We start from the raw sequence: 19,346 nt of genomic DNA on the forward strand, positions 1-19,346 counted from the left end.
TAATTGAACAAATTCTTCATCCTGAAAAATATTTCGCCAGCCTCGTACATTAAAATGCACATTTTAAAAATATTAAACACAAAAACCAAAAAAAAACTCAAAACCAAACCAAATACATACCTACAAATATAAAAGAAGCGTTGAGAATTGGGAAGAGATTAATGGCGTTTTTAATTGGCAATCTGGAAGCAAAAAAAAGCAATCTGAATGCGTTCAATTGGGCAAAACTGACAGTTCTGATTCTGAAAAAAAAGAGAATTTCTCTTCTGGTTTTAAAAACAGAATCAGAAGCAGAATCACTCACACATTCATAGATTTAAATGTCAGCAGTACAAAATGTTTGCAGCACAAATACAAATGAAATGTGATGCGAATACACATATATGTGAAACATGTTAAACTCAAACAATACATTTACACCAAACTTCAGATTCTTCGGAATAAAAAAAAACTGTTCAATTGGGATTCCGAATCGAAGAACAATTCCGGATTGCCAATTAAAAACGCCATAAGTGACAAATTTTCGATTTTTCAGTAACCGTCGGCGTTTAAAGTTTTTGGTTTATAAATTTTTGTACGCAAATAGGAGAGGCTTAGAAAAAGGTATAAATTAAATAAATGAGACCTTCTAGATAAAAGGCAATAGCCCCAAAATTGTATTATTCAACGGTTATGGCTACAGACCATACAGTCTGCTCTAGCGAGGTATTCCTTCGGAGCGGAGATTTTCGTCGGAGGTTCAAATTGCATTCGAGGTATCTTTCATCGGAAAAATTACCTCGCTAGGGCCGAGTATGAAAATCTAATTTTCTTTAACTATGAGCCCTTGAATGATCAATGTCATTATGCACACCAATCTCCATATGCCCGGGTAGCTCAGTCGGTAGAGCGTTGGACTTTTAATCCAACGGTCCAGGGTTCAAGTCCCTGCTCGGGCGGTACTTTTTTTTATTTTATATTATTTTTTTTTAAATACTCACCCCTATTACGTATTTCGTTTGTACTAAAACGACAAGAAAACGACTCGTTCTAGGGACGTCAACTCGTGTTGAAATAGAAATTTAACTTAACACAGTTCTCACCCTTCTTCCTTATGCCTTTTTATCTACTTTAATAAAACCTCAATGTTAGCTTCCAGAGCGAGTCGTTTTTATGTTGTTTTAGGACAAACGACATACCTACTACATAATAAGGGTGACTATTTTTGTAGATACAAAAAAATTAGTAGGTTGGTCTAGGAGGTACATCTACATTGATACCTAGATGGAAAATGTTTAACTTTCCTACCTACTTTAATATTTCAAAATGAATTTGTTGAAATCTAATTTTTATGTGAGTAATGTCGTTTTCTATTGACGAATCTCAGAATGAGATTTGTGAATTTGACAGCTGAAAGGGGGGGTGAAGAGGGGAAATAGTGGACAAATCTCAGATTTCATGATCTATTTGCGTCTTGAGATTCAAAAAAATGACAAAAAAATGAATCTGAGATTCAAGAATCTGATTCTGGATTTTTATCAAGATTCACGCATACAAACACACGCACTTTCACACACACTCCTCTGTTTGACATTTGTCTGAACATTTGTTGTTGTTTTATTTTTTTTTATACGCACAGATTTCGCACACAATTACAAAACTAGATTTCATATTCTATTTGCACTGGAAATTCTGAGAATTTTACACAAAAATCTGAAAAGTCAATAGAAAACGACATAAGTATGTATATTTTATTTATTTGAGGTACAAATACCTAGAAATAAAATATAGGTAGTTGCATACACTCATATATGTGGCAAGAACTGTCACAAAATAAACATATGGCACACAGCCAAACAAAAACAAAAAGAAACGAGTCGTGTCACTTTCCACCATACGAATTGCAACTACCAGGTGCCAGTGGCTGTCAGTTCATTGTTGGTATTGCACTGGGAAAGATACATGTAGAATTTTCGTCATTTATTTTTACCTATATTCCTAATTGTTATGTCATACGTTTTATGAATTTGTTAACATAATGGATAGAAACAGATTAAAGAAAAAGAAACAACGCGCAAAAAGAGAATTAACTGGAGATTGGCCAGATGATAAAGTAAGAGAACTGATTTATAATGTAGAAATAAGACCAGAACTATGGGATGTTGGAACCTTCAACCATCGCATTCCAAAGCCACAAACATGGCAGGAAGTGGCAGCGCAATTGGGCAAAGAATATGACTGGCGCGATTGTCGACTTAAATGGCAGAATTTGAGGGTCACTTATAAATGCAATCTAATAAAAATCGCAAAAAAGCAAGCCGAAACGGGAATTGATAATGAAGTTCCCAGAGTATTATGGCGATTTTTTCATTTGATGGAGTTCATCACCAAAAAAAGGAAACATCATCATCAACAGCATAATATGTCTGATTGCGCCTCAAATTTCAATGAGGCTGAGGTAAGTTTGATAGATTGTTCGCTTTTCTATTTCATGAAGCAGTCTTAAGTCTTTTTATATCAATATCGAAAAAAATCGGTAAAAGTAGAAAAATAATATCCGCGTTTTTGACCAATAAGTCGATATATGGTAAAAATTATAAAGGCGTAATATTAAGAGAAGCATCAAATTCATATCAGTCGACCAAAATTAGGGATAGTGTTGGTGTACACTGTACAGGCGATTTTACCCATAATTAGAAGAGTAATTAAAAATGTTGCATATTTAAAATTGAAGAAAAAAACATCCTCTCAATGATGTTCGTAAAGAAAAATTCTTGAATTTTGAACAAAAGCACATGACTGACTAGCGATACGTGGTCTTTTCGGATACAAATAAATTTAATTTGAAAGGCCCAGATGGATTTAACTACTATTTTCATGATATTCGTAAAGAGGAACATTATTTAAGGCCAGTTGTATAAATTTTAAATTCGCGGATCAGCAACTTGCATCTTCTGAAATCGGTAGTAAAGTTGAGGTTTAGCACTGGTTCAAGGTACATATGTAAACATAGCCACATCTATACTTAAACCGAAGTTGACCCGCAGCTTATCCGCCGAAATCGGCGAGTTAAATTCCTGAACCAAGGCTGATCCACGTTTGTACAACTGACACTTACAAAAATGTACTGGAAACTGCAATCCCCCGTTTTAAAAATTTGTTTTTATTTATTTATTTATTTATTTATTTAATGCGTTAAGGACTAACGTTAAACACTTATTATATATCTTAAAACTAGTACATTTTAAATTTACATTACATTCTCGTATTAAAAAAGATTTGTTTGAATTTTATACTTTTAAAATTATCATTAACAGAAGAGATCATAAAGTAATATTTATTGAATACTGAAATCAACTGATTAAGAGGACTATATAATCCATAATTTACTCTACTGAAAGCTGGACATAAAGGTATTTGTCTTCTTATGTTAGCTTGGCTAGTTCGTAACTTGCAATGGTATTTTCAACACGACAATGATCCTATCCACACTGGTGATAAAATCATAGATTGAAGGCCAAAATATAGACTCAATACACCTAGGTACTCACCTTAAATCAACGGGTGCGTTGAACCCGGCCATTAATAATTTTTTTCCTTAAAAAAAAAAACAAATAAAATTAATTTAATTTGTTTTTAAAATAAGAAGAGTGGTCTTACGGTTTTGTCCATCACTGTAGAGTATAGATACTATGTATCAAGTTATGCATTCGCAAAAAAAATTGAGATAACAATCAGACATGACATTACGATGATGAGAGAGCAAAAAAAAGTGGTTCCCGTAAGTCCTTCTGTGTGTCTGTATAAGGAGCCAGAGCCTAAATGGGTACCTTTCATATACCTATTTTGTTAAATATTAGTTTTTTATCAAAAACGACTCCGACGATTTTGTTTAAAAATTATGTTAGTTTTTAGTTAAGGTCTGGGGCCTATTTCACAGCTTACAGCTTGTTTACATCAGCTACATCAATGACTTTTGCACTATTTAAACCATCACAAGTATTTCCCGACGTTCAATCTGACTCAACTATTGGCTTATGAGGTTGCCGATGTAGTAAATGTAGCTGTAGTTGATGTAGTAAGCTCTGAAACAGGGCCCAGTTTTCATTTGAAGAAGATTTTTTAATAAATGAGTTTGACACCTATTGTTTTGTCTAATATCCGATTTAATTCTATTAAAAGAGCGATTGCACAATGAGTTTGGATCCAGAATTGACGAATGCATCTTGTTCAACCATGACTTCCCAGCAACATGTGGACTTTATACAATGTCCCTCTAGTACAATCAAGCAAGAAGTAGCCGAAACACCTCCACCATTAATTGCCAACACTTTTATGAAAACCCCTTCACCTCCACCAATAATTGGCAACACTTTTATGAAAACCCCATCACACTTAAATAATGTTTCACGGAAGGAGATGAATAATACAAATGATGAATATGCATGCTTCGGTAACTTTATTGCATCTGAACTTCGAAGTCTTCCGCCGGAACATTCGTTTGCTTTGAAACGTCGATTGAATCGCACACTCTTGGAATACTGGGATGAAATGCAGGTATTCAATATTTATTATAAATTTGATTTATTAATTGAATTTTTTAATTTTGTATTTAAAATAGATACAAATGGAGAATTTGACGGTTCCTAAAACAGAAGATTTCGAAAATATTGTGTAGTCAATTAAAGTATGTACTTAAGTTTTAACTCTTGACATTAGATACCAAATCTTGCTTATATTTCTAAGGAAAAGATGTTTGAAGCGTTTAGATGATAAAGGTGCTAAATGATATTTTAAAAATCTGAGTAATCAGCGTTTAATTTTTTTTTTTCTTCCAAACAAAATCTATGTTGCCACTAAACTTCATTTTAAACTAAAAAAGAATCTAGAAAAAGTATACAAATTTTGGTTGGACAGAAATTTAAGTCGACATTCAGGCTCTTCGTCTGTGAGAGAAAAGCAAAATTTCAAAACATGTCACTTAGGACTTTTATCATTTAAGGCCCAATTTATTGACTCTCCATTAAACTTAAATCGCCATTAAAAAAGGGAATTTTAAAATTAAAAACCAATTTCGTTTAATTCAGTCTCTTTTAAGGATTTTTTTGAAGTTTGTCATCATTAACTAATTGAGCATTAAATTTAAAAGCAGTTTTAGTTAAAACACCAAATTCGACCTTTTAAGAGGGATTTTTAGAGCTAATGGAGGTTTTAAACAGAATTTCTATTTATTCACTCTCCATTAGTGTCAAATGTCATTTCATTTATTTTTTTTATTTGAATTATTATTTTATTTGAAAAATGTCAAATGAGCTAAAGAATTATTAAAAAAACATCAAAATTATGAAAAAAGCCCAGACGAGAATTTTTTGTAGGTATACACACATGCATTTGTACATTAAAAAAGAACAAAATTCAAAGAAATTAATGCATTTCTTGTCTACTTCGCACAGATAATACTAGATTATAACATTGCAATTGAAGCCATGAGAAGAAGAGATATAAAGCTTACTTCTAAACCAATGACACGAGATGAATGCCGATAACACTTAAATTTAAGTTGTTATTTGACACCGATGGAAAAAATTTAAAATTTCACTTAACTCCTTCTTCTTCTCATGGTTTCAATTGTAGGTTGTAGCATTCTTTGGTTACCACTGGTATATCGTTAATCTCTTGCATTTTCTGGCGTTTTCAGCTGCAAAATACTTACGGGTCATAGTTTTTTGGTTTTTCTTCCAATTCAAATCTATTTGATTTGACAAAATTGTAGCTTTTGACAGATTATTTTTCAAACAAAATAAAAAATCCCTAGGATATTTTTAACAGAGTTTTAAATTTAAAGTTTCCATTAAAAGTAAGGACTTTAACTAAAGAAGAGTGAATTAAATGAATTTTTAATGATGTATACATAAAGGCGACAATAGTTTAACGAGGCCGTTAACTAAAGCGATAAATTTCAAAATTTAATGGAGGCTCAATAAATTGGCCCTAAGATAAGTTATTTAAAATTAAACTAACTCTGTAAATTTTGTACAAAATAAAAAAAATAAGCTGTTACGACTAGTAAAGATTATTATCAACTCTTGAAAACATTAATTAAGACATAATTAAGTTTACATATATGTACGATCACGCGTTAGTCCCTAGATACCTTCATACATAGGTCACTCAAGATTCCATTACTCAAGACAGGAATAAGCATTGAAAGACTCATTTGTTTATTTTAACAGATTCATTTTTTTTATTTCATTTTGAAACATCTTGTACAACAATACATTATAAATTTATATTATTTTTTTGCTTAGATAAAAATGAAAGTTAAAAATAAAAGATTTGTATAAAAAATATATGCATGTGGCTATGAGTTCGAAGAAAACTAATTCATTATTTTATTTTTGTACAAAACATCTTATACGTTAAATTAACTTTCATCGTAACCATATCTTTCGGATTGTATAATAATTTTTTTTTTTGTAATTTTCTAGCCCATGTCTAAGCTATACGATCACAATATGCTGCCCACAATCTATCTCTGTATAATACTGCCGCTTTCTCAATGCATTTTGCTTCGAGTATACCCCTACCAACAACTGCAATGTCAGCACCTTTTTCCTGTACAATAAATTCGGGCGTTTGATATTGCTGACCCAATTTATCTCCACTTTCATCTATTTTTACACCCGGTGTCAGTTGTATAAGTCCGGGAAAAGCAAAACAATCTGCACTTTGACAAACAATTCCTGCTACAAAATCAACATCTTCATTGTTTGTTGCCAGTTTTGTGGTAGCTTCTTTGTACTGTTCATTTATAAGATTGCCTGACGAAGACATCTCGCCCAAGAGAAAAACACCACGTTTTTTTGGTGCATCTACTAGACCAGCTTTGAGTCCTTGCAATATTCCCTGGCCAGAGATCGAATGAGCCGTTACCAAATCCGCCCATTGTGCAATTTTAAAAAGTCCTTGCGAATACTGCATAGATACTGTGTTGCCGATGTCGGCGAATTTCCTGTCTTCCATAATAAGAAAATTGTGCTTCTTTGACAATGTTACTAAGTTCTTTACAAAATCTTCATTGAAATTTTCCACAATATCGATGTGCGTTTTTAGAACACAAATGTATGGCCCGCATACGTCGGCTATATTAAGGATTTTTTCACAATCTGTCAAGTCAGCTGCAAGACATAAGTTGGTTTTTTTCGTTGCCATAAGATTGAAGAGATCTTTAGCAACTTCAGATTTTGCCAAATTTGAGCGGCTTTCAAAAGTCATTTTTGTGCGTGCGAATTCGTTTACTGAAAAAAAGTAAATAATAGTTGTAAATATCGATTATATTCAGATTATTATGTAATTAGTATTGCAAGCGTTGAACTAAAAGTCATAATGTATAAGAAGCAGCAAAGAACATTTGTTTAAAACAGGGATAAGAAAGCAAAAATCACGTGTCTTACATTCGACAACGTCATCTGGTGGAATGGCTGAGAAAAACTTACAAACCTCAAGGCCATACCCAAAGTTCAAATAATGGCGTAGAAGCACCAATTTTCAACTCAGTCAAACTGGGTGTTGGAAGCAGAGCTCATTATCTTTAGTCATACCCAGAATTTATAAAAAACAAGCTTTAGACGAAAATGAGGTCCAAATTTTTTACATTAGATCAATTATAAAAAGGAGACAAAACTGAGTATCCAGCATTTATGTATATTGTGAGTTTCAGATTATAATTCATCTAATATGACTGGTTTTGAATGATCCGAATAGTTTAGTTATTTTTAATAAAACGAAGAAGAGCAAAATAAAATAAGTGACTTTTAGTATGATCGATCATGTCTGTAAGTATGAGGATATTGGGTTGAGATGCCGAAAAGTTACGGTAAATTTTGTGATTTTTCATCAAATCGTTATCATTTACATATATGTATGTAAAGAGTAAGTTGTGTTTTCAACAGTGAAATAATTTAAATTTTTAACTTTTCTTTTTTTTTTATAATAAAGATTGAATATTCAAAAGTATTTTTTACGGAAGAAGGGCTCATACAATTAAAAAAAAAATATCCCAGGTAAGATCTGAATGTGACATGACCACCCAGGAGCGGAATCGGAAGTTCTGGTAGCTAAAACAGAAAAAAAGTCACCATTTTAATAGTCAAAAAGGTAAGACACAGGCGGCATTTTTATATTAATACTAGCCGACCCAGCCCTCGAAATTCGAGTGCCAATTTCTTTATTTTTTTTTTTTATTTGCAACAATTTTGAACACAATAATACCAAAATAGTTTTTTTATTTTTTATAGTATTTGTTGTTGTTTTCTTACGATTAACTACACTTTTTACACAGGAATATATAATATACCTATTTTTTGATATATTTTAAGCCTGATTTAGATATTGTTGAACTACGTTTTAACTACGCTCAACTACGTAAAAAAAGTATCGAAAAAGAAAATGCAAAGTGTAATCTCCTTAAGGTCATTGTGTTTGCACCTTGCATTTCAATTCAATTCAACCTGTTTCATGTTCCATTCGTTCAAATTCCATCCGTCAATCATTCAACCTTCACCAACTTCACTCAAATTTGTCATTCACACCATTTTTTTTTTTCATTTAGCTTGTAGGAACATGAAAACATACCGAGTTCTTTTTGCGATTGTGTGTGTCCTTTGACAACAATTTTAACACGTACGTCAATAGGGGGGTTCACATTGATCAACTTACCGGACAGACCAGCCGCCATTTGGTCTGATCTGATGCTGTTTTGATAATGTGACCGCCCATCCGACAGCCTGTCCGGTTTGCCGGATGGTTTTCAAAAAATTTTGATTTTTTGGTGGTCGGACGGACATGTTAGTCAATTGAACGACATGTTTGTCCGGCAGACAGTGATAATCAATTCTCTTTAATTTGAGAGCAAAATAGACAGAAGATACATTAAAAATAAGCTGAAAAATGTGTTTTGATGAAAATTGTCTGATGAGTGTGAACGAAAAATATAATTCTTCCATCAGGCCAAATGACAATCGGTCTGTCCGGTAAGATGGTCAATGTGAACCCCCCTAATCTGAAATCAAAACAACTTCTGCAAAATAAAACCAGAGATTCCTTTGATCAATAATTTTGTTTATTTTCTTCGGTAATATAAATTCAATTAAATCAAAATCAATATAGTCTAAGAGCCCACAGCAAATTTTGGGAGTGGAGGTATAACCAAAATGTGAGTATGCAGTTTTATAGCCTTATGCGTTCTAATGACAAATTCAAAAGTCTGGCAGCTTTAAATCGCGGCTTTATATTGTTTTCAGAGGTTTAAAAAATGTGAGTTTTCCAATTCATATTAGTAGGCTAAATTCAAACTATTTCATATTCTTTATACAGCAATTGATGCTCTGTCATTTCCCTTAAGCCTGAAGACATCAATCTTGGCGATGCGATTAATAGAACTCAAGATATAAGCTTTTTAAGCGGCTTTGCTTTGGAGACTTTTCTGTTTAATATTTTGTTTGTTATTTTGAATTCAAAACTCTCCAAGAAGAGAGCTGATATTGTTAGTTAAAAAAGCTTATATCTTGATTACTATTTGTCGTATCACCGAGATTGAAGTATTGAGGATTAGGGGAAATGACAGAGCATCATTCCTCATTATCAGAATGTGAATTTTTGCTTACTTAGCTTATTCATATTAATTGGAAAACTCGCGTTTTTTAACCCCCCGAAAACCATATAAAGCCGCGATTTAAAGCTGCCAGACTTTTGAATTCGTTATTAGAACGCATAAGGCTATAAAACTGCATACTCACATTTTGGTTATACCTGCACTCCCAAAATTTGCTGTGGGCTCTCGGTCTAATAGGAAATTGCAGATATTATTAAGATCTGAGTGAAGATGAAGTAGAAAGTTAATTAATTTGGCCGTATGCTGTCGTTTTACAGACAAAATATCCTGAAGACAATCACGGGAAGAAAAGTCACAGTAATCATTGTATATATATTTCTATAGTACTATCATGAAGTCGAATTTAGTATTAGTTCATGTCGCCACTTTTTTGAGGTGGCGCTCAGTGTGTTTTTTTCATACAAATTCTGATTTTTCAAGTCACCACTAGAGTCCCTAAGATCGTTTTACTTCATGATAGTACTATAGAAATATATATACAATGACAGTAATTTGACTTTTTCACAATCAGACCTATGATGGTAGCCGATCGGAAAAATATCCGATCGGAGAAAAGTTCCGATCGGAAGATTTTTGTATTCACGGTACCCGAATTTGAGGAGAGAAATTATTCCAATTTTTTTGGTTTTTATATTTTTCGGATAATTTTTCACGTTTAATTTTCTATCGGGAGAATCGGAAAGAAAAAAAAGCATAAAGCACAACGCGTCTCAAATATTTTGACAGTTCACTGCATAGCATCGCATGTATTTTAAATTTTCAACGCACCTAAGATTTTTTTTCGTACATCTGTCCGATTTTACTGTCGGAAGGGTTAAAATCATATGAAAATTGAAAAATTCGTACAAATCGGATAAAATTTTCTTCCGATCGGCTACCATCATAGGGCTGAATAACTATGCCAGGAAAAAATATATTTTGGTCGCAAATGTTTTTTTTTGTATTTATTTTATATTTTTCCGCAATAAAAAAACGATATTAGGGGGGTTCACATTGACCAACTTACCGGACAGACCCGTTGTCATTTGGCCTGATGGCCGAATTATATTTTTCGTTCACACTCATCAGACAATTTTCATCAAAACCCACTTTTCAGCTTATTTTTAATATATCTTTACCCTATTCTGCTCTCAAATTAGAGACAATGGATTATCACTGTCTGCCGGACAGACATGTCGTTTAATTGACTAACATGTTCGTCCGACCACCAAAAAATCAAAATTTTTTGAAAACCATCCGGCAAACCGGACAGGCTGTCGGATGGGTGTTCACACTATCAAAACAGCATCAGATCAGACCAAATGGCGGCTGGTCTGTCCGGTAAGTTAGTCAATGTGAACCCCCCTATTCAATTAGAATTTACTCTTTATTTGAAGTTGGTGTTCTCAAATTAACAATACAAAAGTTTTCTTTCAGCTTGACGTTTGAGAAATGTCAAATCTTCCAGGAAAATTTTAATGAATGCGTTCAGACACTTAATAATGATTAAAGATATGTTCACATTTATTAAAGGTGCGTTCAGGTGTAGATCTTCATAATATACAGTAGTAAAGCCTGGTACGCTGCTCGCGCTAAATTTTAGCTCCCATACAAATTATCGAAAAATTTTAGCTGAGCTAAAATGGATCCCATACAAATTATCGATAACTTGTATGGGAATTTTATCTCGGCTAAAATTTAGCGCGAGCAGCGTACCAGGCATAAAAAGGTAATCCGTGGTACTATGTGGAAAGAAGCGACATTTTTTAATAAAACAAATCAATTCTTAAGGCATTACCACGACAACTGCGTCGCATAACAACGTTTTTTTTATGTTAAAACCATAACTACAATGACCTAAAAAGTGAAAAAGTGGGAAATTTACAAAATTAAATTTTTTTTTTATTTCTTTCTAGCAATATTTGTTTTTTTTTTTATTTTTGGAAAAAACTACCAAACATTTTTTTTGAAACCAAAAAATAAGCTTTTTGCATCATTATTTTTTATTTTGTCGTCGTAAAAACTGTCATAAAATGAGTTTGAATCTATCACTTTTTGACTTTTTGCAAAAAGTTGCCGTTGTAGTTATACTTTTAAAGCCTTGAGGCTTAACTACAATGACCTAAAAAGTGAAAAAGTGGGAAATTTACAAAAGTAAAAAAAATTTATTTCTTTTCAAGCTCCATTTGTTTTTGGAAAAAACTACAAAAATTGTTTTTTAAACCAAAAAATAAGCTTTCTGCATCATTATTTTTAATTTTTTGGTCGAAAAAACTATCACAAAATGAGTTTGAAAATGTTGACTTATTGACTTTTTGCATTAAGTGGCTTTTAACTACATTGGCTCAAAAAGTGAAAAAGTACAAAAGTGACAATTTTCAAACGCATTTTTGTATGGTTCTTCGGGCTAGAAAATTAAAACAAAAAATGCGAAAACCATATTTTTTTTGTATAAAAACAATTTGTGAAAGGCATAACTACAATGGCCTAAAAAGTGAAAAAGTGGGAAATTTACAAAATTAAAAAATTTTTATTTCTTTCTAGCGCTATTTTTTTTTAGAAAAAAACTACAAAAATTGTTTTTTTAAACCAAAAAATAAGCTTTCTCATCAATCAATATTTTTAATTTTGTGATGGGAAAAACTGTCACAAAATGAGTTTGAAAATGTTCACTTTTTGACTTTTTGCAAAAAGTGGCCGTTGTAGTTATACCTTAACACAGTACACATAAAAAGGTAATATATTCCGAACTGACATTGGTCGCCAGATTGTCAAAACATGACACTTTGGCGACCAATGTCAGCTACCGAATTCTTAATTGTTTAAAATACCGACGAAAAACGCACAAAAACCGATAAACCACGCACACCACTAATTTTTAAACAATTATTTACCATTTTCCGCGATGAAACACGAAGAAAATTTGTTATTTTTCAATTTATAATATTTTTAAATGACATTTTATAAATTAAAACAAAAACAAATTTCCTGTTTACTGCGATTGAAATATAAAAATTAAAGGCCGACCTGACAGATTGGTGCTCATTTTTGACAAACAAATTTTGACAACGTTCGGAATATATTACCTTATTATGTGTACTGTGATACCTTAACTCTTTTTTACAAAATTTTCAAATTCATTTTTTGACAGTTTTTCTTACCTTAAAATCAAAAATAATGATGCAAAAAGCTTATTTTTTGCTTTAATATACAAAAACAAATAGCGCTAGAAAGAAATAAAAAAAATTTAATTTTGTAAATTTCCCTTTTTTTTCACTTTTTAGGTTATTGTAGATAAGGAACAAAAAAGACGTTTTTGTTAGTTTTCCCTGAACCTCATAAGAAAAACGCTTTGCCATGCGGCGATAAAATATTAGTGCCTTTTATGCAAAAATGTAAACGTCTAAAAGTGAAAACTTGGTAAAATGGTAAAGGAACTGTCAAAGTCAGCTATTACATGAAGCTTCAAGATTCTTGACTCTTTTTTCGAAATTTCTTTTGATAACACACCCACAAAAAAAAAAAGTTCTGACCTGGGGTTGCGACTAAGTTTTTCATATAGTTTTTGGGTCGCTGAAACCGAATCTGGAGTCCGTTTTGCCCCATCACGTCAGGTTTTCGAGATAACCTAAAAAAATGTCACGAAAACAAAAAATGTTTTTCTCTGATCTGGATATGCGAATATGTAAATCATATAGTTTTTGGATCACTGAATCCAGATTCGAAGTCAATTTTGCCTTATCACGTCAGGTTTCTGAGATATCATCAAAAAAATGTCAAAACCAAAAAAACAAAAGTTTTTACCTGACGTGATGGAGCAAAACGGAATTCGGATTCGGTTTTAGTGACCCAAAAACTATATGAAAATTATAGTTATTACACGATGCCTCTTGAGTCAAGGACTCATATTTGACATTTATCTTTTGAATTAAAATTTGTTGTTGTTGTATTGCACCAAGAAGCAAAAAGAAATGTGAGGGAATGTTGAAAAAAGAAAAAGTGGAAAAAGAAACGTCAAAAAAGAGTCTCGGACTCACGACCCACGACTCTCCGGTCGGATAATTTTTTCTTTCATCTTTTTTCTCTTTTGCACTCATTATGTTTAAAAAGAGTCGCGCCTCTTGAGGCTTCATGTAATTGCTGACAAATTCTTATGTTCTTTCAAGAGAGAAAAGGACGAAAATAGATTTCATTGGTATCAAAAGTGTTTACAAAAGTAATAGACTTGATTTTAATAGAATTCGATTTTAACAAAAAAATTCATGGTAATAAAACAAACATCTTACTTTCTAAACTTAGATAACTAAAACAATGAAAGTTAACCATAGTTTACGTGCGATCTTAAAACAACGCACCAATGTGAACCCACCTTAATGTTTTTTGATTTTCGCTGAATGCTTTCATTCATTCATTCAGTCATGAATGACATTTCATTCCAGTCGATTGGAAATTTTCCAATAGAGTTCCAGTTGTTTTTGTTTTGTTTTTGTTTTTTTTTATTTTGTATCGAATTTTAATTTGTTTAATTTCGTTATTTCGGTTAATAAAAAGTAAAAAAAAATGTGATTCTGCACATCTACGCGTCATTCTCTTTCGTTCCGTGTATAATTTATGCCCCTTCGGTTTTTGGGGGCCCGGTAATTTGTACCACAAAAACTATGCTCGCCGTTTAATTATATGATTAAGGGCTGTAACTTTCACAGACATTTTTTTTCCATCATTTCCAACAATATTTGCAATTTAATTTAATTATGAACATGAACAAAAACAAATTTTTTTTAATCAGTCTATTGCATACTGTATTTTTTGCCTGCAGCTGTTTTCTTAATCCAGTCTAAAAGATGGGTGCACTAAATTTGAATGTTTTTTTTTTTACTACCTTTGGGACATGTAAAAATTTTGTTCGTCGAATATGGGTTTTGATGGCAAGTTTGAATATTTTGAGAGTATACGTCACTATCGAGGAAGCACAGTGACATTTGACTTTCTCGTATTGCCAAACTGTTCTTTAGCATAAATATGGTACAAGAAATTAGATACAGTGGTCTAATGTAATGTAAATAACACGCTAATATTATTCAACAGAACGGAGATAAAAAACACGCTAAAGTGCTTTCAGCTAGACCACCAACCATCAAAATTATATTTGGTTTGTCTAAAAATTGAGTAAGGTGTAAAGATCTTATCATACTTTAAATCGGGTGTTGTCTCATCAAAAAAGCGGGCTTCGTTACTCCCAGAGTATCAAAATGATCTCCATTGAATTAGGTGTTTATCCCGACCAAATAGGTCAGCAACCTAACGATTTATATACAGGTTATTCCGAAAGTAATGGTTCAAACGAAATATGCTGATAGGCCAATTTAAGAGCACCCAGAATTTGGTAAGCTGTTCATCTCAAAACCTAACGGTTTTTATTAAATGCAGTTCTTGTGAAAAACTCAAATATTTGTGTAAGCAAATCATATAAACTACAAAATGGGTGAATACAAATCGCAAACATATTATTTGCCTTTTAATCAATAAATAAAAATACAAATAATATTTGTTTTTAATCGTAAAAAAATTTGTTTGGCATATACAAAAATGAAATTTGTGTATATTAAAAAATCTTCTGATATTATCTCAACTAAACTCCCCACAGCTACTTGGTACCTATCACAACTCGTCTAAGTATGTTAGCCGTTTTCCTTACCGCCACCTTAACCTTTACCTAACCTATCCTAGACTAGACTTATCGTTTTTGAATCGACTGTTGCTGTCTGAGAATTCAATTAAATCAAATACTGTTATCAGTCAAGTTATGGATTAAACCAAAAATTATTTCAGGCCTAAATAAGCTTATCTACTTTAATAAAAAAAATATATATATTTAATTTCCATTATCTTATCCAATCATCCACACTTTGCATGTTTATTTAATAAAATAATCATCATAAACAATCATTTTATTTTAGCTATACCTTCTCTTTTTTTGTTAGAATAAATTCATTTATGTTCCCTAACCTTTTTCATAGCATTTTATTATATTTAATAGCTTGTCAAGTAAAATTGTGAAACACCCTAACATCAAAGACTTAAACAAATTACATATGTCGAGAACTTTTATAAACAAATTAAGTAGGTATTTCTCAACGTTTCGGTCGCACGTCATTGTTGTTGACAACCATTAAATCGCCCGCCCCATTCTTTCTCTCGCCAATTTATTTTAACTTATTATTTACAAGGTTAATTGAATCTGAATTTTTTGTGAGCTATTGCTTAAATAGTATTCAAAAAAACAATAAAGTTCAATGCACTTTGGAATTTGAATTTGATGAAATTTTAAACAAAAAATCTATGAAACTTACCAACTTTTTTAGGCCCATCGACAAAAGAACCATCGCTATTGATTTGACATCCGCTAATATATTTAGCAACTGAATCAACAGTTTCCTGTTGAATCTTTCCAGCTTCTTTCAGTACATTTAACAGATACGAAAGAGTGAATAGGGAATGCATGCGAACCGAGTGTTTGCTGATATTATTAGATCCTCCTTGCTCGCGGTCAACTACTACCACCGCGTCACTGACAACGATTCCTTCCTTCTGGAGGTCCTTCACAGTGTCCAATACACTAGACCCAGAGGTGACAACATCTTCAACAATTAAACACGTGTCTCCGGCGTTGTATTTGCCTTCGATGAGTTTTTTCGTTCCATAGCTTTTGGCTTCTTTGCGTCTCACCAACATGGGTATGTTTTCGCGAACTGAGACGATTGTTGCAATGGGAAGGGCTGTGTAGGGAACGCCACAGACGTGTTTGCATTGGAGTTTGTTCTCACGAACGTAGTCGGATATGAGATTGGAAACTTGCTCCTATACGAAAGGCATTCTAACTTGTTTCTTATGATTGTAATTTTGTGATAGAACTTACCATGACCTCTGGGAAACTTACGATGACACGTAGATCAAAGTATACAGGTGAATTGATTCCGACTTTCATCTTAAAATCACCGAATTTGAAAGCGTTAATTTCGTATAGTTTTAGTGCAAGAGCACGCATTTCGTTTTCTTTTTTGGAAAGCATTTTTCTTTTTTTATTTATTATTGTTTGTATTCAGTTTTTGTTGTAGAAAATATCAGTTGTTCAGAAAAAAAACAACACGGAAGCACTACGAGCACACCCAGAAAGAGAATAAATTTTAAAATGAATGAAATGTGCTCCCGTCTCCCACACAAAAAACGAGCTAGAAATTAGCGCACATCGCAAATCGCCATCGCACGTGATTTTTTTTATATTTGGGAACTGTCATTGAAGACTTGTCAAGGAAATGTCACTTTTTTTTGTCACGAGTGTAACAGATGGTGTATATGGGCTTATTTTTGGCAGCATTTAGGTTTCTAGCTGTATTTTTTTCTTTATTCGCGTAATGTTCTCTTAAGAAGAATGAAAGTGAACCATTTATTATTTTGAAGTAATTATTATTGTGAGATAATAGGGTGTGTTGTTTTGTTTCTCTATATAGATTTTGCACAAAAAAACGACATCGAAACATTTCAAATCAAAACAATTTACGTATTGAAAACAACAACAACTATATATCTGTATAGATATTTGAAAAATAATTATCCGGAGTTTACTTTTGTCTCGATTAACCAAAACATCTACTATTAGTATTTCCCACCTCCAATGGAACAGGGATAGGGTAAAGTTGCCTATTTACGGCCGTCTCCAGTTTCCGGCCACCTTTCGGAAAATCGGTATAACTAGTGATTTCAAAGGGGTTTATTCCAAAATTTTGCACTTATGCTGTTCTCTTATATGTTAGAACAGCATATTAGTGAAAATTTGGAATAACCCCTTTGAAATCACTAGTTATAACGATTTTCCGAAAGGTGGCCGGAAACTGGAGACGGCCGTAAATAGGCAACTCTACCCTATCCCTGTTCCATTGGAGGTGGGAAATACTAATAGTAGATGTTTTGGTTAATCTAGTACTATCATCTACTCATATGGCCTGGCAGCATAGCACTACGAATTAAAAAAAAGAATGAATAAATGAATGAACTTTATTAAGACTTCAAGAAATTACATATACATTGGTGTTTTATATTCGCTTAGGTAAAGGTATTTTGTTTTTTTTTTTGACCGACTTAGAATTGGTCTGGCTTTAACCAGGGTTGGTTAAAATCCAACAATTTTTGTGGAGTTAAAAAAAAAAAAAACAAAAAATCGTATTTTTGCATTTTTCTCAATATTTTTGAGGTTATGTAAAAAATGGTTTGAGTAAAAGTTGTTGACATTTTTACCAGCCCCGTTCCCGAGGAGATAGGAATGTGTAGTTGTTGTACTAGATTTCTACTCACGAGTAAACTACCACGTCCAATGGAAAAGGGCTATTAACAACTACTGGATTATGATTTTAACTAACTTAATTAATTTAATATAATTTAAAAATCATTACCTACACCAGCGGTTTTAAAAAATTGACACAAAATCTTAAAGGATTTAGAAATGCTAAAGCCGTTTTAATAATTAATGGCTTAAGCATTTTATTAAATCGTTTAAAATTTTTCGCCATTTAATAAATATATCATAAAAAAAGAAAATATTAGTCGTGACAAAAAAAAATCGATTTTAACAAAAAATACATACATCTCACTTCCAAATTAAAAAAGTAGTAGGTACCATGATTTTAAAATCGACTTTGTTATATCTAGAATCTAGGTGAACTCCTTCTAATCTTAAGTTTAGAAGTTAGATACCTACATACAGATATGATTTATTACTATAAATTTTTGTTTTGTTAAAATCGAGTTTTGCTAAATTCGGGTCTATTACTAAAGGCAAATAAGACTACTAAAAAGTTTTTTTTAACAACATTTGTATGACATCGTTTTAATCGATTACCTACGAGCAAATCAGAAAACAAAAAAAAAGTTCTGTGACAGGTACCGTTAATACTGATGGCTAAAAAAAATAGGTATTTGTTTTGGTCTGAAAACGACCTTGAATTTATTACTTTTTTAGATTAACTGGAAAGCTCACCCTTTAATCCCCCAAAAACCACAAATTAATGCTGCCAGACTTTTATTGGTTTCACCTTTACTCCCAAAATCTGTTGCCGACAATAAAACTACATAATACGACGTTATATTTAAAAGTGATACCTACCTATAAATCAATGTATTCAATGGAAAATATCTACTGTCTGCAGTAATTGGTTGAAAACAGATTTTTTTTACATGAACTTATACCAGTTCCAAATTACAACGACCCATAAGCTCTATAAGTAAGTACAATAATTCAGTTCTGCTCGATGCGATGTAAATAAAAGACAGATATTTTGTAATATATTAAACTATCCAAAAACAAAATCGATTACAAAAATCGTCAATATAAATAATTTCGTAGGCATACCTACTTACTTATTTGCACATTTATGAACTTATCAAAATAAAATGAATTTTAATTAAGTAAAATACAAATCTGGGCCAAATAGTCAATCACAAAGTCGAGTTTTTATTGTGGTCTTCTACATAATTATTAAATGAAACAAGTTTTTGATTGCAGATCCAGATTCATGTCTGAAGCTTTTTGTAATACTAACTATGCATCTTAATAGTTGTTTAATTATAAACCACATAGCATAAAAGATAGTGTGAAATGTCTAATGATAATAAAACGAGCAAACGAAATTAGATTGATACTTGTTGAAAGTTGAAATACTTA

At 32.1% G+C, this 19,346-nt stretch overlaps 3 protein-coding genes and 1 non-coding gene across 8 annotated transcripts in view; 3 read left to right on the forward strand and 1 right to left on the reverse strand.

Moving 5' to 3' along the window:
- The window catches only part of LOC129913423 (annexin B9), a 206,492-nt gene that overhangs the window by 19,304 nt on the left and 167,842 nt on the right, over positions 1–19,346 (forward strand). The window lies entirely within an intron of this gene.
- Trnak-uuu (transfer RNA lysine (anticodon UUU)) lies at positions 866–938 on the forward strand. Its single transcript has one exon. It is a non-coding gene; the product is annotated as a tRNA-Lys (tRNA).
- LOC129913424 (uncharacterized) lies at positions 1,766–4,975 on the forward strand. 5 transcript variants are annotated; one of them, XR_008772049.1, is made up of 5 exons: positions 1,766–2,437; positions 4,162–4,532; positions 4,601–4,666; positions 4,726–4,757; positions 4,862–4,975. XR_008772049.1 is itself a non-coding variant. In XM_055992091.1 (5 exons), exons 1-3 carry the CDS (start codon positions 2,018–2,020, stop codon positions 4,655–4,657), a joined length of 852 nt encoding a protein of 283 aa, XP_055848066.1. In that variant the 5' UTR covers positions 1,768–2,017; the 3' UTR covers positions 4,658–4,666; positions 4,726–4,757; positions 4,862–4,975. The 5 variants fall into 5 exon arrangements, 4 of the variants coding, with proteins under 4 accessions (XP_055848068.1, XP_055848067.1, XP_055848066.1 ...); XM_055992091.1 differs by having other exon boundaries at positions 1,768–2,437; positions 4,162–4,536; XM_055992093.1 differs by lacking the exon at positions 4,862–4,975 and having other exon boundaries at positions 4,726–4,784.
- LOC129913422 (uridine 5'-monophosphate synthase) lies at positions 6,196–16,899 on the reverse strand. The gene is made up of 3 exons (XM_055992081.1): positions 16,548–16,899; positions 15,982–16,489; positions 6,196–7,277 (listed from the first exon to the last, which is right to left on the reverse strand). The coding sequence occupies exons 1-3, from the start codon at positions 16,698–16,700 to the stop codon at positions 6,475–6,477; spliced, it is 1,464 nt and encodes a 487-aa protein (XP_055848056.1). The 5' UTR covers positions 16,701–16,899; the 3' UTR covers positions 6,196–6,474.

The sequence above is a fragment of the Episyrphus balteatus genome, chromosome 3 (genome assembly GCF_945859705.1).
Source record: "Episyrphus balteatus chromosome 3, idEpiBalt1.1, whole genome shotgun sequence".
Classification (NCBI taxonomy): Eukaryota; Metazoa; Arthropoda; class Insecta; order Diptera; family Syrphidae; genus Episyrphus; species Episyrphus balteatus.